This window comes from Anomaloglossus baeobatrachus, chromosome 9 (assembly GCF_048569485.1).
Source record: "Anomaloglossus baeobatrachus isolate aAnoBae1 chromosome 9, aAnoBae1.hap1, whole genome shotgun sequence".
NCBI classification, from domain to species: Eukaryota; Metazoa; Chordata; class Amphibia; order Anura; family Aromobatidae; genus Anomaloglossus; species Anomaloglossus baeobatrachus.
Genome location: NC_134361.1, coordinates 17,763,422 through 17,785,117, shown reverse-complemented (window position 1 = coordinate 17,785,117; position 21,696 = coordinate 17,763,422). Strand labels below are relative to the sequence as shown.

The 21,696-nt window shown below is 48.6% G+C and overlaps 1 protein-coding gene and 1 non-coding gene across 2 annotated transcripts; both read right to left on the bottom strand.

The window, feature by feature from the left end:
• Positions 1-16,391: 16,391 nt before the first annotated feature.
• Positions 16,392-16,463, bottom strand: TRNAH-GUG (transfer RNA histidin (anticodon GUG)). The gene has a single exon. It is a non-coding gene; the product is annotated as a tRNA-His (tRNA).
• Positions 16,464-18,000: 1,537 nt separating this feature from the next.
• LOC142250279 (uncharacterized) lies at positions 18,001-20,621 on the bottom strand. Its single transcript, XM_075322417.1, has 2 exons — positions 20,558-20,621; positions 18,001-18,944 (listed from the first exon to the last, which is right to left on the bottom strand). The coding sequence occupies exon 2, from the start codon at positions 18,928-18,930 to the stop codon at positions 18,007-18,009; it is 924 nt and encodes a 307-aa protein (XP_075178532.1). The 5' UTR covers positions 18,931-18,944; positions 20,558-20,621; the 3' UTR covers positions 18,001-18,006.
• Positions 20,622-21,696: the final 1,075 nt, after the last annotated feature.

Genomic DNA, 21,696 nt, shown 5'->3' with positions numbered 1-21,696 from the left:
TGGTGTGCAGACGTTGCTCCTCACTGAGCTCTTCACTGAGCAGCGTCCTTTGATGTTCACACACGACGCCAGGATATAATCTGAGTGACTGTACCACTTTATATCCTGTTATACAGATCTAGCCGCATCTTAGCTGTAAAATATCCAGATCAGGTGCAATAAAGTTATTAAATTTAAGCATTGGAAAAATTATCAACAGTAAAAATCTTCTGGTTCCAAAACATTTTGTTAACTCGCACAATCTCCAGTCGCCTCAGTGTCCGGAAAGTGTCAGCAAATTTTACAAAGTTATAAAGCTTTGTTTTGTTTTTTGCACCAATACATTTTATTCTACGCGTTGCAAAGAATGGAATATGAATTGGCATCCACAGCATAAATGAACGTGTGTGGATTTTAAGGGTTAAAAGGATTTTCCCAACTCCATAGATGGATATTGTTGGATAGAGCTTTCAAAAACAAGTAAAGTAGTAAAATGTTCAGTCGTTCTTGAGATGTTAAAGGGATTCTGTCAGCAAGTCAGGTTTCTGCAATGTAATCTGAAGACAGCATGCTGCAAGAGTTAAAACAGAGAATTCAGCCCTGCATCTGTTATCTCACAGTCTGTTTACATGCAATGTTAGTTTAAGCCTCTTATCTTTATCATTAGTGGGTCTCAGCAGCATGTGAGCTTTAGTCCTACTCCGCCCCCTTCTGTGATTAGCAGCTTCTTTCTATGGAAATGTACACTGAAAGCCTGGTATGGGCGGGGCCAGCTCTCCCAGCACTGCTACATATAAGATCTAAAATCTTTCAGTGTCAGAACGGCTGCAGCGACTAATCTAAGTGATATGTGATGCCCCAGGGGCTGTGGGGTACTCGGTCCCGGGCACGCGGTGAGCAGTGGCGATCAATCGTGGTCTCGGCCGATGCCCGGTCCTGTGACCCTGGGGGTTGGTCCGAATAAAAAAGGGGTAAAAATAAAAGGGAGAAATAAAAATAAAGAGTTTTTCGACTACGCCACTTGTGGTGTGCGGCCAGGTTATTGGGGCAGCTGCTGCAGGGTCCTGCTGGGGATGATGGAGTTGTGCAGCTTTAGGTGTTTTGGGCCCTCCGCAAGCAGGGCTAGGCCCCAGCAGTGGATGGTGAAGGGGCAATGACAGGGGACAGTCAGTATATGTGCAGAGGTGCAAAGGAAACAGTCCACACCAGCATTGCGGTTCAACTTGCCTTTACTGGTCTGGTATCTGGATCCGCTGGTGCCGGTTACAGGTGTTCCCGCTCCCCTTGTTCTCCGTACCAGTTGTGACCTGGGTTGGCTGTCCTCCGTGCACACTTGTTGTTGATGGGCTCCCGTGGCCTAGAGCTTCTTGGAAGTCCCTTCTTTTCAGTCTTGGTCCTATTGCAGAATAGGATAACTGAAGTGAGCACTAATATATATATTATGAGTGCAAGCCAAAAAATACATACTATACAAAGGATAAGGCTGCACATCAAACATAGATAATGGTATAATGCCTCAAGCATATGGAAAAATATTGGAATATACAATGAAAAATGCTACTTGCTAATTTGAACATGTGAATAATGAATTGCATACCTGCTATGAATATTAGGAAAAAGGAGATATTTAGCAATCGCATTGATCAATGTAACTGAGCCCCAAAGCCTCGTCAAGGCATATCTCTATATTGGGGTCCCTAGCTCTGTGACCCTAACTGTGTGTCATCTCATTGCAATTAAAAACTGCTGTGGGTGGAGAGGGGTAACTAAGGACTTTCTTATATAGGAGATGGAAAAAACATGGCCGAAAGGGGCGGAGCTGTGTTCACATTCAGAAAAAAAACTACATATAACTGAATAGGATAACTGAAGTGAGCACTAATATATATATTATGAGTGCAAGCCAAAAAATACATACTATACAAAGGATAAGGCTGCACATCAAACATAGATAATGGTATAATGCCTCAAGCATATGGAAAAATATTGGAATATACAATGAAAAATGCTACTTGCTAATTTGAACATGTGAATAATGAATTGCATACCTGCTATGAATATTAGGAAAAAGGAGATATTTAGCAATCGCATTGATCAATGTAACTGAGCCCCAAAGCCTCGTCAAGGCATATCTCTATATTGGGGTCCCTAGCTCTGTGACCCTAACTGTGTGTCATCTCATTGCAATTAAAAACTGCTGTGGGTGGAGAGGGGTAACTAAGGACTTTCTTATATAGGAGATGGAAAAAACATGGCCGAAAGGGGCGGAGCTGTGTTCACATTCAGAAAAAAAACTACATATAACTGAATAGGATAACTGAAGTGAGCACTAATATATATATTATGAGTGCAAGCCAAAAAATACATACTATACAAAGGATAAGGCTGCACATCAAACATAGATAATGGTATAATGCCTCAAGCATATGGAAAAATATTGGAATATACAATGAAAAATGCTACTTGCTAATTTGAACATGTGAATAATGAATTGCATACCTGCTATGAATATTAGGAAAAAGGAGATATTTAGCAATCGCATTGATCAATGTAACTGAGCCCCAAAGCCTCGTCAAGGCATATCTCTATATTGGGGTCCCTAGCTCTGTGACCCTAACTGTGTGTCATCTCATTGCAATTAAAAACTGCTGTGGGTGGAGAGGGGTAACTAAGGACTCCTGTGACCCTGGGGGTTGGTCCGAATAAAAAAGGGGTAAAAATAAAAGGGAGAAATAAAAATAAAGAGTTTTTCGACTACGCCACTTGTGGTGTGCGGCCAGGTTATTGGGGCAGCTGCTGCAGGGTCCTGCTGGGGATGATGGAGTTGTGCAGCTTTAGGTGTTTTGGGCCCTCCGCAAGCAGGGCTAGGCCCCAGCAGTGGATGGTGAAGGGGCAATGACAGGGGACAGTCAGTATATGTGCAGAGGTGCAAAGGAAACAGTCCACACCAGCATTGCGGTTCAACTTGCCTTTACTGGTCTGGTATCTGGATCCGCTGGTGCCGGTTACAGGTGTTCCCGCTCCCCTTGTTCTCCGTACCAGTTGTGACCTGGGTTGGCTGTCCTCCGTGCACACTTGTTGTTGATGGGCTCCCGTGGCCTAGAGCTTCTTGGAAGTCCCTTCTTTTCAGTCTTGGTCCTATTGCAGACAGCCTGGACTATTGAAGGGGTTCAGTCCCCGGTCTCCTGTTCACTGCTGACGCTTCAGACTCTTTGGGTTGGTGAGGGATCCTGGAAATCCTGTCCCCTGGCAGAATTAACAGTTGACCATAAAGTGTCCCACTGTCCTGGGGTCTGCACCCCGCCTTGTGCTGAGTCCTGTGAGCCTTGGTTCCAGACTTCCACAGGCGTCCCGCTATCCTGGAGTCTTACACTTTCACAGGTAACCCACGGTTCCTGGAGTCCGGGTTCCGTTCTCCACAGTCCCTCACTCCTGTTACAGCACTCCGGTGCTACTTTAGGTCTTTTTCCATCTTTCTGTACTTTCACTCTCGACTCCTTCTCTCTCCTCTCAACTCCTTTTCCTCACACTTCCACTTCCTACAAACACTCCTCTTCACTTCCTCCCGCCAACTTAACAACCGACCCCTGGCCCCTCCCCCTCGCTAGGTCTCTCCCTACAGATTGGGTTGCGACTATCCAATCGGTGCCCATCCCTTTTACCTGTTGCCAGGCAGTCTCCCAGTCTGGTGTTGGGGTTGTGTATGTAGCCTGAGGGTGCTGGTGTGTTGACTGGCATGGATATTCCATGGTTTGGGTTTCCATGTTCACATTTTGTGGCACCTGGTACCTCAGGGGTGTTACAGATACATCGTTGGGTTCAGGATCTCTTTGCCTACATCATGCTGCTCTTAGATGAGGTAGCAAAAACCTCCTGACAGATTTCCTTTAACACTTTTCTTTTATTTACAACTTGTTGCCTAGGAGACCGACCACCGCTGCTTGACTACAGAACATGTGCAGCACTTTCGAGATCTTTTCTTTTGCGCTTGTCAGCACTGCTTTGAGGCAAGCTAGGATCGATTGTGTATACTGTTACCTCCTAATCCAGGCCAGCTTCTGCGCAGTGCTTACAAGATAGACAGCAGCGGTGGTCTGTCGCCTGATCAAGGTGGTCTGTCGCCTGATCAAGGTGGTCTGTCGCCTGATCAATGAGCTGTAAGAAAAAAGAAAGAAAAAGTGTTACTATCTCGAGAAGGGCTGCAAATTAAGTGCTTGATCCAACAGTATCCATTTATGAAGATGGGAATAACCCTTTAATTCCCGCAGAGGAGGAAAAACAGAAGCTGCTTCATTTCCATCATATCACCACAATCAGATATTCAAATGTGCCAAAGTAATCCACCCCTAGTGTATTTATACAGGATAGTTTCAAGAATGTTTCAAGTATTGTTTTTAGCTAATATATACAGTATATACCATATATATATATATATATATATATATATATATTGTAAGACTGTGACCGGGATTATCTGTGACGGCCGGTACGTCTCGCCCCGGTTGTGCTCACTCCATGATAGAAAGTAACTCCACTCCGGGGTTAATGCTGTTTCCCTACAGGGTTAAAAGGAAACAGAAAGATGGGCGTGGGAGCTTAGTGTGTGAGGGAGTGAACACAACTCCCTGAGTTTTCTGCCGGAGAGGCCCATGTGTACTGTTGTGGACTTTTGTTTGACTATTAAACCGGATGCTGTGAACCTTGATGCCTGGATCCCGTGTCTTCTGCTGCGCAGCCGACCACGCTACCTCACATATGGTGGAGAATCAGCGGGCATGCCAGCCCGGTGAGGTGTAGCATCCATCCCTGGTGACCCAGCAGCGCATGTCCTGGATTCGAGCGGCTATACTACAGCCCAAACCCGGCGACGCCATGGAGGACATACTAAAGCATTTGGCTCAGGCTAATGCACAGCAGCAACAGACCAATGCACACCTGCTCCAATCCTTGAAATCGCAGGAACAAAGACACCAAGAACAGATGGTTCTCCTGGCCAAGTCGATCCGTGCCGGACCGGCAGCAACAACCCCGGGATCGGGTGACGACGGCAGCGTCCGGAAAGCGGTGAGACAAGCGTTGCAAAAGATGACCCCGGGGGATGATGTGGAAGCGTTCCTGGCGGTGCTTGAGCGGGTGGCCGAGCGGGAAAAACTGCCGACCCCCCAGTGGGCTGAGGTATTGTCGCCCTATCTGACGGGGGAGCCCCAAAAAGCGTACCTGGACCTCTGTACCGAGGACGCCTTAGAATATGCGACCCTGAAAGCCGAAATACTTGCTCGGATGGGGGTGAATACCTATGTACGGGCTCAGCGGGTAAATCAGTGGTTCTATGAGGAAGCCAAACCCGTACGCTCACAGGCCTATGACTTGTTGCATCTCGTAAAAAAGTGGTTGCAGCCTGACACTCTGAGCCCGGCGCAAATGGTGGAAAGGGTAGTTGTTGATCGTTTTGTGCGCACCTTACCCGTCACCATTCAACGGTGGGTAGGACAGGGCGACCCAAGTACCCTGGACCAATTAGTGGGCCTGGTAGAGCGGCATGTGGCTACGCAGGACTTGATACGGGACACTGAGACTTTGCGTACCGCCCGTCGGTCCGGCCCCTCCAAGCCTAGGGCCAAGGACCCACCGCTGACACCGGTGCGGGAGTCCGCTACCGTCCCGTCTGAGGCCGCACCCTCCGTCCCTGAGGTCCGGAAGGCTATGTACCCTAAACGACAACTCGTCAAGGGGGTTTCCTTCCCTATTAGATGTTGGCGGTGGCAGTGGGTGGGACATATGGAAGCCCAGTGTCCACTCACCACGGAGCCCATGGATTGTGGGGTTACCCGGCGGGGTTCAATGTATGCTCAGGTGGTGTGTACCGCTGACCTGGTCTCCCCAGAGACTGAGCCCCACTTGTGCCAAATACAGGTGAATGGATGTCCGGTTACAGGCTTGTTGGATTCCGGAAGCTTAGTGACCCTTGTGCGATCAACCCTAAGGGCTAAAGTAAAGGCCACAGGACGTACCGTGGGGGTGGTTTGCATACATGGGGACCGCCGAGACTATCCCACGGGGATTGTCACCATCACAGCACCTTGCGGTCAGGTGCAACATGAGGTGGGACTTATTAACTCTCTTCCCTATGACGTGATCCTAGGAAGGGATCTGCCCTATTTTTGGACTTTATGGAAGGGACCTCCTAAGTCCCCTCAGATATTGGTCAGTCCGGGACCTGAGCCCTACTATCCTGAATCCGGGACACCTGCCATAGGGGTCCCCATGATAGGGACAGAGTGTGAACCCGATAGGTCGCCCCTAGAGGTATTGGCAGGAGAGGCTGAGACGGTCGAGCCCATCCCGGACTTGGAGGCATCCCCGGATACGTTTGGGACAGCCCAACTCCAGGACCCTACATTAATACATGCCCGGAATCGGGTGATAGTAATTGACGGGGTGGCACAGCTGCCCGGTGCCCAGGTAAGGTACCTCCATTTCGCTCTTAAGCAGGATTTACTCTACCGGGTAGATGAAATACGGGGCGTGGGGGTAGAGCAGTTGGTGGTGCCCCAGCCGTATCGCCGGCGGGTCCTCGACTTGGCTCATAAACACCTGATGAGTGGCCACCTAGGGGTCAAGAAAACGCAGGAGCGAATATTGCAAAGGTTCTATTGGCCCGGGGTCTTTGGGGAGGTTAAACGGTTCTGCGAAACCTGCCCGGAGTGTCAGCTTACCGCACCACTGGCCCACTTTCGCAGTCCGTTGGTACCGTTACCCATTATAGAAGTCCCTTTTGAACGGATAGGGATGGATCTGGTGGGGCCCCTCGTAAAGTCTGCTCGAGGGCACCAACACATCCTAGTGATCGTTGACTATGCCACCCGGTATCCAGAGGCGATACCTCTCAGACATACTGCGGCGAAGCTTATAGCTCGGGAGTTGTTTGCTGTGTTCTGCCGGGTGGGGTTGCCCAAGGAGATCCTTACGGATCAGGGGACCCCATTCATGTCTAAAGTGACCAAAGAACTATGCCGGCTACTCCAGATCAAGCAGTTGCGTACATCTGTGTATCATCCTCAGACGGATGGGTTAGTAGAACGATTCAATAAAACCCTGAAAACCATGCTACAAAGGGTGATCTCCAAAGACGGGAAAGACTGGGATATGATGCTTCCCTATTTGATGTTTGCCATACGAGAGGTGCCACAGGCATCCACGGGGTTTTCGCCTTTTGAATTGTTATACGGGCGACATCCCCGGGGATTGTTGGACCTGGCAAAGGAAACATGGGAGCAAGAGCCCACCCCCCATAAAAGTGTGATTGAACACATTTTAGGAATGCAGAACCGCATAAGCGCGGTCATGCCAATTGTGAAGGAGCATTTACAGGAGGCTCAGGCCGCACAAAGCGGCCGCTACAATAGACAAGCCACCGTGCGGACCTTTAAACCCGGAGATCGGGTGTTGGTATTGATCCCCACGGCGGAGAGTAAATTCCTGGCTCAGTGGCAAGGCCCCTACGAGATAAAGGAAAGAGTCGGGGTGGTCAACTATAAAGTATTGCAGCCCGGTAGGCGGAAACCTGAACAAATATACCATGTCAACCTATTAAAACCGTGGCAGGAACGGGAAAGCCTGATGGTTGATTTTTCCCCATCTCCCTCCTCTTCGGGTCGTTCAAACCCGGCTCCAGCAACCTCCGGAGAGGACGAACCGGAAGTAAGGATTGGAGAAGCCCTCACCAAGCAACAGAGGCGAGAGGCCAGACGGCTGGTTCAGCAGAACCCCGATGTCTTCTCCGAGTTGCCGGGTAGGACCAGTCTGATATGACATGACATTGTCACCGAGCCCCACCTGAAGGTTCGCCTGAAGTCATACCGCGTACCGGAGGCTCGAAGACAAGCCATATCAGAGGAAGTGAAGACAATGCTACGCCTGGGGGTCATCGAAAAATCCCGGAGTGAATGAACTAGTCCCATTGTCCTAATACCAAAACCCGATGGCTCCTTAAGATTCTGCAATGACTTTAGGAGATTGAAAGAAATATCCAAGTTCGATCTCTACCCCATGCCGCGGGTGGATGAGCTGATTGATAGGCTGGGACAGGCGCGATATTTTACCACGCTCGACCTGACCAAGGGGTACTGGCAGGTGCCACTGACGGAGTCCGCCAAGGAGAAAACCACCTTTGTTACGCCGGAGGGTCTCTTCCACTATGTTGTCTTGCCTTTTGGGTTACATGGCGCTCCGGCCACGTTCCAGAGGTTGATGGACTTGGTGCTGGAACCCCACCAGGCGTATGCATCAGCGTACCTTGATGACATCATCATTTACAGCTCAGAGTGGCAGACCCACTTGGAACAGGTACAAGCGGTGGTGGACGCGCTTCGAACAGCCGGATTGACAGCCAATCCCAAGAAATGTGCGTTGGGACTCACGGAAGCCCGCTACTTGGGCTACGTGATAGGCCAAGGAGTGATTAAGCCCCAAATTAACAAGGTTGAGGCGATCCAGAAGTGGCCTAGACCCCTGACCACGAAGCAGGTTAGGGCCTTCCTGGGTATCGCGGGGTACTACAGGAGGTTTGTCAAAGATTTTGCGGGACTATCAGCCCCCTCAAAGGCAAGAAGTCCGTCATGGTGCGCTGGACTTCGCAGGCCGAGGACTCCTTCCGGGCCCCTTTTTTTAAAAGGGGTCCTGTGCGGACAGCCCGTTCTTGTAAACCCTGATTTCCGGAAGGAGTTCATAGTACAGACTGACGCCTCGGAGGTCGGCCTGGGGGCAGTGCTGTCTCAGGTGGTTCAGGGGGAGGAACACCCCGTCACCTTCTTAAGTAGGAAGCTCACCCCTCCCGAGCGGAATTATAGCGTAGTGGAGAAGGAGTGCCTGGCGATCAAGTGGGCCTTGGAGTCCCTACGCTATTACCTGCTGGGACGGCAGTTTCGCTTGGTGACGGATCACTCTCCACTGGTCTGGATGAGGTCCGCCAAGGAACGGAATGCCCGGGTTACCCGGTGGTTCCTTTCTCTGCAGAACTTCCGGTTTACGGTTGAACACCGGGCCGGTAGGTTGCAGGGCAACGCCGATGCCTTGTCCCGTGGCCCGTGTTTGCTGGCAGGAGTTCAACCCCGCTCGCTTGAACTGAGGGGGGGGGTATGTGAGACTGTGACCGGGATTATCTATGACGGCCGGTACGTCTCGCCTCGGTTGTGCTCACTCCATGATAGAAAGTAACTCCACTCCGGGGTTAATGCTGTTTCCCTACAGGGTTAAAAGGAAACAGAAAGATGGGCGTGGGAGCTTAGTGTGTGAGGGAGTGAACACAACTCCCTGAGTTTTCTGCCGGAGAGGCCCATGTGTACTGTTGTGGACTTTTGTTTGACTATTAAACCGGATGCTGTGAACCTTGATGCCTGGATCCCGTGTCTTCTGCTGCGCAGCCGACCACGCTACCTCACAATATATACAGTATATATACACACACACTGTATATGTGTATGTATATATACAGTATATATATATATATATATATATATATATATATATACTAGAAGGTGGCCCGATTCTACGCATCGGGTATTCTAGAATTTACGTATTGTGTAGTTCATGTATGATTTTTGTTATATATATAGATGTTGTGTGTAGTTACCAAGTGTTTGTGTAGGGCGCTGTACATGTTCTGAGTGTCGCGGGGGGTGAGAGCGGTGTTGTATGTGTGTTGCGTGTGTTGCGTTGTTTGTGGAGCGCTGTGTGTCTGTAGCGTTGTGTGTGTGTGTGTGTTGTGCGGTTTGTGTGGGTGTGGTGTGTTTTGGGGGGAGGTATGTTTTGAGCAATGTGTGTGTTGTGCAGTATGTGCGTATATTTGTGTGTGCAGCGTTGTCTGTGTGTGTGGGTGTCTGTGTAGGGCGTTGTTTGTGATTCCTAGTGTGTGTGTGTTGTGCAGTGCGCGTGTGTGTGTGTGTTGGGGGGAGGTGTGCACCTCCCATCGTGCTCCATCCCCCATGCTGCGCACCCCCCATCGTGCTGCATCCCCCATGCTGCGCACTCCCAAACGTGCTCCATCCGCCATGCTGCGCACTCCCAAACGTGGTCCATCCGCCATGCTGCGCACTCCCAAACGTGCTCCATCCGCCATACTGCGCACTCCCCATCGTGCTGCATCCCCCATGCTGCGCACTCCCAAACGTGCTCCATCCGCCATGCTGCGCACTCCCCATCGTGCTCTATCCGCCATGCTGCACACTCCCAAACGTGCTCCATCCGCCATGCTGCGCACTCCCAAACGTGCTCCATCCGCCATGCTGCGCACCCCCTATCATGCTCCATCCGCCATGCTGCGCACTCCCAAACGTGCTCCACCCGCCATGCTGCGCACTCCCAAACGTGCTCCATCCGCCATGCTGCGCACTCCCAAACGTGCTCCATCCGCCATGCTGCGCACTCCCAAACGTGGTCCATCCGCCATGCTGCGCACTCCCAAACGTGCTCCATCTGCCATGCTGCGCACTCCCAAACGTGCTCCATCCGCCATACTGCGCACTCCCCATCGTGCACCATCCGGCATGCTGCGCACTCCCAAACGTGCTCCATCCGCCATGCTGCGCACTCCCAAACGTGCTCCATCCGCCATGCTGCGCACTCCCAAACGTGCTCCATCCGCCATGCTGCGCACTCCCAAACGTGCTCCATCCGCCATGCTGCGCGCTCCCAAACGTGGTCCATCCGCCATGCTGCGCACTCCCAAACGTGCTCCATCCGCCATGCTGCGCACTCCGAAACGTGCTCCATCCGCCATACTGCGCACTCCCAAACGTGCTCCATCCGCCATACTGCGCACTCCCCATCGTGCACCATCCGGCATGCTGCGCACTCCCAAACATGCTCCATCCGTCATGCTGCGCACTCCCAAACGTGCTCCATCCGTCATGCTGCGCACTTCCAAACGTGCTCCATCCGGCATGCTGCGCACTCCCAAACATGCTCCATCCGTCATGCTGCGCACTCCCAAACGTGCTCCATCCGTCATGCTGCGCACTCCCAAACGTGCTCCATCCGCCATGCTGCGCACTCCCAAACGTGCTCCATCCGCCATGCTGCGCACCCCCCATCATGCTCCATCCGCTTAGGAGTGCGCAGCATGCCGGATGGTGCACGATGGGGAGTGCGCAGTATGGCGGATGGAGCACGTTTGGGAGTGCGCAGCATGGCGGATGGAGCACGTTTGGGAGTGCGCAGCATGGCGGATGGACCACGTTTGGGAGTGCGCAGCATGGCGGATGGACCACGTTTGGGAGTGCGCAGCATGGCGGATGGACCACGTTTGGGAGTGCGCAGCATGGGGGATGCAGCACGATGGGGAGTGCGCAGTATGGTGGATGGAGCACGTTTGCTCAGCCTCTCTCCTTCCAGCCTCCCTCAGCATCAGCCCCCCCCTCCCAGCCTTCCCCAAGATCAGCCTCTCTGCTCCCAGCCTCCTCCAGCACGCCGTGCTCCTCTGCCGACACTCACCCACACCCGATCGCATCCACTCACCCACACAACCGATCGCATCCACTCACCAACACACGATCGCATCCACTCACCCACACAACCGATCGCATCCACTCACCCACACAACCGATCGCATCCACTCACACACACAACCGATCGCATCCACTCACACACACAACCGATCGCATCCACTCACACACACACCCGATCGCATACACTCACACACACCCGATCGCATACACTCACACACACAGACACTGACGATATTGCACATACGCGCTGATACTCACAACATCCGGGGATATCACATGCTTCTGGCCATGTGATCCTCCCGCAGGTCCTGGAAGTTCACAGCACAATATCGCCGCCGAGAAGCAAGCGATATCCCAGGATGTTGTGAGTATGTGGATGCGATGTGATGTGTGTATGTGAGTGAGTGTGATCTGATTTGTGTGTGTGTGTGTGTGTGTGTGTGCTGTTATGTTATGTATGTTCTGCAGCTGCAGGACCTTGATGTGTGGATGCGATGTGAGGTGTGTATGAGAGTGAGTGTGAGCCGGTGTACACTGGTAACTATGATACACATCGGGTAACTAAGGGACCTTAGTTACCCGATGTGTATAATGGTTACCAGCTTTCACGGCCTCCGTTAAGATCCCAGCATCGCAAGGTTATGTCTGGCGCTGCCGGGATCCTGACGGAGCCGGTGTAGAAGCAAGCGATATCCCAGCATGTTGTGAGTGTGTGGATGTGATGTGTGAGAGTGAGTGTGAGTGTGATCTGATGTGTGTGTACTCACCTGGGAATCGGAGCCCCGTGTCAGTTGGGCCACAGCGAGCGTGCATTGCGTGAGGAGGCGGGGCCTGCAGAGAGCCGGGGCGAGAGGCCAATCCGTGTGGGGGGGCGGGGCCATGGCGAGCCCAGCGGCCAATCAGCTTTGTGTCACCGTAAGGACACAATTTCGGAGCATGACAGACAGACAGACAGATAGACAGACAGATAGACAGACAGACAGACAGAATAAGGCAATTATATATATAGATATATACACACAGTATATATATAGATATATAGATATATAGTTATACATACATACTGTGTATGTGTGTGTGTATGTGTATATATATACATAAATGTAAATATATATATATATATATTTTTCAAACCAGCAAAAAGTAATTTGTTATTGGTTCAAACATTTCTAATATACTTCACAGTTGTATTTTTTAGAGAGTGAAAGAGATATAACTAAAGTACACGATGGGGAGAACATTCGGAAAACTACATAAAAATATATATTGCTAGCTGCAGTACCCGGTGTTGCCGGTAATAGTAACTAAAGGCCGCTTTACACACTGCGATATTGGTACCGATATCGCTAGCGATGCATACCCGCCCCCATCTGTTGTGCGACACGGGCAAATCGCTGCCCATGCCGCACAACATCGCCCAGACCCGTCACACGTACTTACCTGCCCGGCGACGTTGCTGTGACCGGCGAACCGCCTCCTTTCTAAGGGGGCGGTTCGTTTAGCGTCACAGCGACGTCACAGCAGCGTCACTGAACCGCCGCCCAATAGAAGTGGAGGGGCGGAGATGAGCGGGACGTAACATCCCACCCACCTCCTTCCTTCGCATTGTGGCCGGGAGGCAGGTAAGGAGAGGTTCCTCGTTCCTGCGGTGTCACACGGAGCGATGTGTGCTGCCGCAGGAACGAGGAACAACCTCGTTACTGCTGCAGCAACAATATTCGAGAATGGACCCCCATGTCACCGATGAGCGATTTTGCACGTTTTTGCGACGATGCAAAATCGCTCATAGGTGTCAAACGCAACGACATCGCTAAAGCCACCGGATGTGCGTCACCAATTCCGTGACCCCAACGACTTCGCATTAGCGATATCGTAGTGTGTAAAGCCCGCTTTAGTCTCTCTCTGCCTTTCTCCTCTCTCATCACTGAAATCATATTAACTGACACATAAGCTTCTTATAGTAAGAATGTCCTTATTTACCTATAGCAACAATTCTGAGCTCCTATTAATGAAGTGTAGCAAAATAGAAGCAGAGCTGTAATTGTTTGCCATAGGCCACATGATAAATATCCGGGATACAGGCGGCCTCACACACAACGACGGATCTAACGAGATATCACCAGGGTCTCGCATTCCGTGACACACATCCGGCATCGTTAGCGACGTCGTTGCGTGTGACAGCAAGGAACGACCGTTAACGATGGAAAATACTCACCTTATCGTCCATCGTTGACACCTCGTTCCTTTTTAAAATATCGTTGATTGTAGAGGACGCAGGTTGTTCATCGTTCCCGAGTCAGCACACATCGCTACGTGTGACACCCCGGGAACAATGAACTGCAGCTTACCTGCAGCCGCCGGCAATGCAGAAGGAAGGAGGTGGGCGGGATGTTACGTCCCGCTCATCTCCGCCCCTCCGCTTCTATTGGCCGGCTGCTGTGTGACGACGCTGTGACGTCGAACGTCCCTCCCCCTTCAGGAAGAGGATGTTCGCCACCCACAGCGACGTCGTTATAGAGGTAAGTACGTGTGACGGGGATTAACGACATTGTGCGCCACGGGCAACGAATTGCCCGAGACGCACAAACGACTGGGGCGGGTGCGATCGCTCATGCTATCGCACGATATATCGATGCGTGTGACGGGGCCTTAACTGTCAAAACAGCCAATATATTACCTCAAACATCCAAACAGTTTCTGTGTGTGTGTGTGTCTGTTTCTGTGTGTGTGTCTTTCTGTGTGTGTCACTTTCTTTGTGTGTCTCTCTATGTGTGTGGGTCTCTTTCTGTGTGTGTGGGTCTATTTCTGTGTGTGTGTATCTCTTTCTGTGTGTGTGTGTGTGTGTCTCTTTCAGTGTGTGTGAGGGTCTCTTTTTGTGTGTGTGTGTGTGTGTCTCTTTCTGTGTGTGTGGGTCTCTTTTTGTGTGTGTAGGTTTCTCTGTGTGTCTCTTTCTCTGTCCATAATAGGAGTCTATAATAACAGATCCGTTCCTAGCTTCATTGACTTTCATGTAAACAGGTTTTGTGGCTGATAACGAAAGCGCAGGGTTAAATTTTCCCCTCAAATATAGTCTATGAGTTCACTGATTCAAATGAGGTGTCTGTGCCAAATTGCGTGATTGTAAATGTGACAGTGCTGATTCCTTTAGCGGACACACACACATACTGTACACACACACACACACATACAGTCAGGGCCAGAAATATTTGGACAGTGACACAAGTTTTGTTATTTTAGCTGTTTACAAAAACATGTTCAGAAATACAATTCTATATATAATATGGGCTGAAAGTGCACACTCCCAGCTGCAATATGAGAGTTTTCACATCCAAATCGGAGAAAGGGTTTAGGAATCATAGCTCTGTAATGCATAGCCTCCTCTTTTTCAAGGGACCAAAAGTAATTGGACAAGGGACTCTAAGGGCTGCAATTAACTCTGAAGGCGTCTCCCTCGTTAACCTGTAATCAATGAAGTAGTTCAAAGGTCTGGGGTTGATTACAGGTGTGTAGTTTTGCATTTGGAAGCTGTTGCTGTGACCAGACAACATGCGGTCTAAGGAACTCTCAATTGAGGTAAAGCAGAACATCCTGAGGCTGAAAAAAAAGAAAAAATCCATCAGAGAGATAGCAGACATGCTTGGAGTAGCAAAATCAACAGTCGGGTACATTCTGAGAAAAAAGTAATTAACTGGTGAGCTTGGGAACTCAAAAAGGCCTGGGCGTCCACGGATGACAACAGTGGTGGATGATCGCCGCATACTTTCTTTGGTGAAGAAGAACCCGTTCACAACATCAACTGAAGTCCAGAACACTCTCAGTGAAGTAGGTGTATCTGTCTCTAAGTCAACAGTAAAGAGGAGACTCCATGAAAGTAAATACAAAGGGTTCACATCTAGATGCAAACCATTCATCAATTCCAAAAATAGACAGGCCAGAGTTAAATTTGCTGAAAAAAACCTCATGAAGCCAGCTCAGTTCTGGAAAAGTATTCTATGGACAGATGAGACAAAGATCAACCTGTACCAGAATGATGGGAAGAAAAATGTTTGGAGAAGAAAGGGAACGGCACATGATCCAAGGCACACCACATCCTCTGTAAAACATGGTGGAGGCAACGTGATGGCATGGGCATGCATGGCTTTCAATGGCACTGGGTCACTTGTGTTTATTGATGACATAACAGCAGACAAGAGTAGCCGGATGAATTCTGAAGTGTACAGGGATATACTTTCAGCCCAGATTCAGCCAAATGCCGCAAAGTTGATCAGACGGCGCTTCATAGTACAGATGGACAATGACCCCAAGCATACAGCCAAAGCTACCCAGGAGTTCATGAGTGCAAAAAAGTGGAACATTCTGCAATGGCCAAGTCAATCACCAGATCTTAACCCAATTGAGCATGCATTTCACTTGCTCAAATCCAGACTTAAGACGGAAAGACCCACAAACAAGCAAGACCTGAAGGCTGCGGCTGTAAAGGCCTGGCAAAGCATTAAGAAGGAGGAAACCCAGCGTTTGGTGATGTCCATGGGTTCCAGACTTAAGGCAGTGATTGCCTCCAAAGGATTCGCAACAAAATATTGAGAATAAAAATATTTTGTTTGGGTTTGGTTTATTTGTCCAATTACTTTTGACCTCCTAAAATGTGGAGTGTTTGTAAAGAAATGTGTACAATTCCTACAATTTCTATCAGATATTTTTGTTCAAACCTTCAAATTAAACGTTACAATCTGCACTTGAATTCTGTTGTAGAGGTTTCATTTCAAATCCAATGTGGTGGCATGCAGAGCCCAACTCGCGAAAATTGTGTCACTGTCCAAATATTTCTGGACCTAACTGTACATTAAGCTTTATATATTAGACTAGATAAGAACAAATTATAACAGTAAGTAATAAATAAAAAAAAACTGCCGTGACCCGGATTCGAACCGGGGTTGCTGCGGCCACAACGCAGAGTACTAACCACTATACGATCACGGCTGGTGTGCAGACATCGCTCCTCACTGAGCTCTTCACTGAGCAGCGTCCTTTGATGTTCACACACTACACCAGGATATAATCTAAGTGACTGTACCATTTTATATCCGATTACACTGATCTAAAAGAGCCGCATCTTAGCTGTAAAATATCCAGATCATGTGCAATAAAGTCTCTAAATTTAAACATTACTTACAGCAAAGATGGAACTGCAGCTATACATTATCTAGGCCAAAAACTACTACTCCAGCAGGACACAGCTAAGCCCCCACTAGCTGGAGGCATCACAGGTGCAGGAGGAGCAAATCACACACACACTTCCAAAATATGGAGAGGGCGATTGCTGGTTTTTTATATTATATATAGTGTAGGGACCTACAGGCATGAGGTTCCCGTGACGAGGGTTGTAGGCTTCTGTCTTATGGCCATAACACCAACTAAAAACCTCATATTTTTTTGTACAGGATAGAGGCAGGCCCCTTTCCGTTAGGCCTTGCATATTAGAGTTCCTGTCCCTGTATGATGCACGGACGGAGTACGGCTTGGCAACCAGCCTGATCTTATAGTATGGGCATCACCTAATAGGTTTGTGACTGTGCATCTGCAAGTGTGAACAGCGCTCTATGGAAGCCATCAGTGTGCAGTTTTACCATCCAGCAATCGCCCTCTCCATATTTTGAAAGCGTGTGTGTGATTCGCACAGTTTCCAGTCGCCTTAGTGTCCGGAAAGTATCAGCAAATTTTACAAAGTTATAAAGCTTTGTTTTGTTTTTGCCCCAATACATTTTATTCTACGCGTTGCAAAAAATGGAATATGAATTACCATCCACAGCATAAATGAACATGTGTGGATTTTAAAGGTTAAAAGGGATTTTCCCCACTCCATAGATAGATATTGTCGGATAGGGCTTTCAAAAAAAAAAAGTTTTGCAATTTACTGCATAGTAAAATGTTCAGTAGTTCTTGAGATATTAAAGGGATTCTGTCAGCAGGTTTCTGCAATGTAATCTGAAGACAGCATGCTGCAAGAGTTAAAATAGAGAATTCAGCCCAGTGTCTGTTATCTCACAGTCTGTTTACATGCAATGTTAGCTTAAGCCTCTTATCTTTATCATTACTGGGTCTCAGCAGCCTATTAGCTCTAGTTCTACTCCACCCCCTTCTCTGATTAGCAACTTCTGTCTATGGCAATGTACACTAAAAGCCTGGTATGGGCAGGGATAGCTCTTCCAGCACTGCTATATATAAAATATAAAATCTTTCTGTGTCAGAACTGCTGCAGCCACTAATCTAAGTGATACATTGTTGGATTCAGGATGAGGTAGTAAAATCCTACTGAATCCTACTGAATCCTACACTTATGAAGATGGGAATAACCCTTTAATTTCCACAGCCGAGGAAAACCGGAAGCCGCTTCATTCCCATCATATCACCACAATCAGATATTCAGACGTGCCAAAGTAGAAGAAAAATGACTGACAACCAAAACCAACTAATTGCAATTCATTAATCAAGTAAAGGTTTAATGATGAAAATCAGCATTGCATTACACTTTCTCAAAACTGAACTCATAAAAATTCAGAAGAACTTTTGCCAACACGGCTGCAAATTTGGGACGTTCGGCACTGTCCCGAATCCACTTGGGCAGCTCAATTTGAATTGCATCGACTTCTCCAGATGTTTTTGACCCATAAGTGCTGGTAATATATCCTCCTGAGAAGTAATTACCACCACTAGGTCCTGGATTTGATGGCGAGGGAACAGAGACATAATTGATGTTCTGCTCTTCTATAAGCTTTCCCAAACTTTGCCTTCCGCGAAGCAAGTCTTCAAAAGATGTACCCAGACGTCTTTTTGACAAAGCATAAATCGAAGTATCAGACGCTGAAAATTTAGCAGAGTCTAAATTTGTTTTGGAAATGAGATAGCCAAGTTCAATCCATTGCTCGGCATGGGCCTGACCATGAATATCGATGACTAACCCTTGGGTCATACGAGACTTGGCAGCACGGATAAAATCCATAAACTCATCCCAAGCTCGATCGGCATCCGGGACACCAAAGGCCGCTTCATCCTTGTCTCGGTTAGGATCCAACTTGGACCTTGACAAATTGTTGATGACAACATGAGGACAGTACCCGGACGTTAGGTGACATATCTCTTTGGCCACGGCTAATACCATTTCCTGAGTGTATAGATCCTTCACTGTTGTAACCTTACAATTAACAGTGTCTATCACTGCTCCCGACGGACAGGAGTGTGTGTAGTGGCACTTTCCAGTAGCTTTTTCATAGCATCCCGCGTCTCGAGAAGGAATTGAAGATGGTGTTAGTGATCCACCATGGGGAGCCGTCAAGATTAAACTCATGTTACCAACTTGGTATTCAATATACTTGTTGGTGCCATAAATGATCTCTTGAGCATTGCTTTTATTGAGCCATAAGCACAGAAGGAAGAACGTCCACCACATTCTCGATAGCAATACTAAAATCAAAGCAAAAAAAATTAAAATCTCAAGTTGGGTCACCCAGGACATTAGATCAAGACAGTCTAATAATAAGTGCCATGCAAGGAGGGTTTCAAACCCCCAACAAATATGGTCACTGTACGGACCGACTGGAGGTCTGCTGACCTGAATTTAAGAGACTCATATAAGCCGGGAGGCTGCTGAGGTTAGGTCAGGAGACCCATGGCTGGTTCAACCATTGCTGTCTGTACTCAGACCATGCATTTCAGCTGTGTGAAACCAATTTCCAGTGTTTCCCCAAAAATAAGCCCTAGCAGGAATTTTCAACCTTTTCGACTTAAGGCTTAAATATAAGCACTACCCCGAAAATAAGCCCTAGATGCAGTTCAGTAACGGAGTGTCCATGCAGCTAAAAAGTTAAAGAATACTGCAGGACACTTCATTAAAGAAAGCAGACATCCCCAAAAGAGAGAAGACAGACCCCGCAATCATACTCACTAGACTCTGAACGGAATGCTGTGGAGCACATTGAGGACCTGCGGTGGAACACATTGAGGACCTGCGGTGGAACACATTGAGGATTTGCGGTGGAACACACACACACACACACACACACACAAACATCCGGTGATACCGTACTGCTTCTGGCCAACAGGGGGTCCTGGGACACTGTGAAACGCGAGGACCTGCGGTAGAACGCCGATATGTTCCACCGCAGGTCTTTGCGTTCTGCAGCATCCCAGGTCCCCTTGCTGGCCGGAACCAGTGCATTATCCGGATGTTTGTGTGTGTGTGCGTTCCACCACAGGTCCTCGATTTGTTCCACCGCAGGTCCTCGTGTTCCACAGTGTCCCAGGTCCTCGTACCATCCGAAAGCAGTACGGTATCCGTATGTTTGAGTGTGTGATGTTACTGTGATCTGATATGTGTTTGTGCGTGAATGCCGACCGGAAGCAGAGGAGGGCCACTGTGGAGCACACAAGGACTTGCTGGGATCACCCACTGTGGATCGCAGGAGGAAGCGGGAGACGTAGGTGTCCGTGGCCTGATAAGTATGGGGGGTATCTGCCTTTTTTGGAGGGTAAATTTAGCTCCAAAACATATTCCCAAAATAAGCCCTACCCCGAAAATAAGCATTAGCGCATTTTCTTGTGCACAAAGTAATATAGGACGGTGTCTTATTTTCAGGGAAACATGGTAATACCTATAAAGTATCGGTTGTTGTAAATCCAAGGGGCTGGACCCTTCTCTTCCCGGGCATTATCTGTCGGGAGAGTGTGGAGCCCCTCCATACTCATTAAACTGATATCGGCAGGTTCTTCAGTCTAATGTGTATGATAATATTAAGGTGTCTATGTTCTGCTGGTCCTCCTTTGGGACTCCTTAAAGCTGGGAACTTCTCAGACAGGCAAGATTTGTCCAAACAGAACAAACCCATTTAAAAGAAGTATATTTTAAAAAAAATTTTTTACAAAACTTATCCAACTAATTCCAGGCAAAAGTGAAGAATCACATTTAGAAAAGAAAAAAATTGGAAACCTCTACAATTGAGCAATTGTAAGTAATGTAAAGCTATAGTTAAAGAAGGTAAAGAAAACAATATAAAGTTGTGTGAATGCCGTTTCCTCACCTTCCCAAGTCTGCAGGAATATTCTGCTAAGATGGCGCTGTGGTGGGTTTAGCCTGACTGCACACGTTCATATCACCACAGTGCTTTAATATGTTATCGTCTTCTAAACATGGAAGGTCAAGTAGTTAATAATTACAGCAATCTGGTGACTTAAAGGGAATCTGTCAGCAGGATTACACCCCCCCAAAGTATTTATATGTACACGCAGCTGTTTCGAAGACAAGTCCAGCAATACCACCTATACATGGCCAGGCCGCTCCCTCGATACTGAGAAATCAGAGTTTCAATTGATATACAAATGAAACTGAAAATCTAATTGTAGATCTGAAGCCTCCGTCACTCCAGCTCTATTCCCCAAAGTCTAAAAAAAGTCTTCAAACGATTCTTCAACATCGTGTATGTTAGTTGTTATGTATTTGAGAAGGATATCAAGAAATTGATGTATCCAAAATATCTTCTTACCCTCACAATTACTACACTTGTAGTCTCTTCCTTCTTGTTTTCCAAACGTAAAAAAAATTAAATTTAATTCAAGAAAGATTATCTATCTGGTAGGGTCGTCTAAACTTGACAGTAAGGGGCACTTTGCACGGCTAGCCAAGCCGAGCGCGATAGTCCCCGCCCCCGTCGCACATGCAATATCTTGTGATAGCTGCCGTAGCGAACATTATCACTTCACACGCACTTACTTGCCCTGCGACGTCGCTCTGGCCGGTGACACGCTTCCTTCCTAAGGGGGCGGGTCGTGCGGCGTCACAGCGACGTCACACGGCAGGCGGCCAATAGAAGCAGAGGGGCGGAGATGAGCGGGACATAAACATCCCGCCCACCTCCTTCCTTCCTCATTGCCGGTGGAGGCAGGTAAGGAGATGTTCCTCGCTCCTGCGGCTTCATACACAGCGATGTGTGCTGCCGCAGGAAGGAGGAACAACATCGTATCTCCTATTGGTGCGACATTATGAAAATGACCGACGCTACACAGATCACCGATTTTCGACGCTTTTGCAATCGTTTATCGGCGCATCTAGGCTTTACACGTTGCGACATCGTTACCGGCGCCGGATGTGCGTCACTTTCGATTTGACCCCGACGATATCGCAGTAGCAATGGCACAACGTGCAAAGTACCCCTAAGGCTAT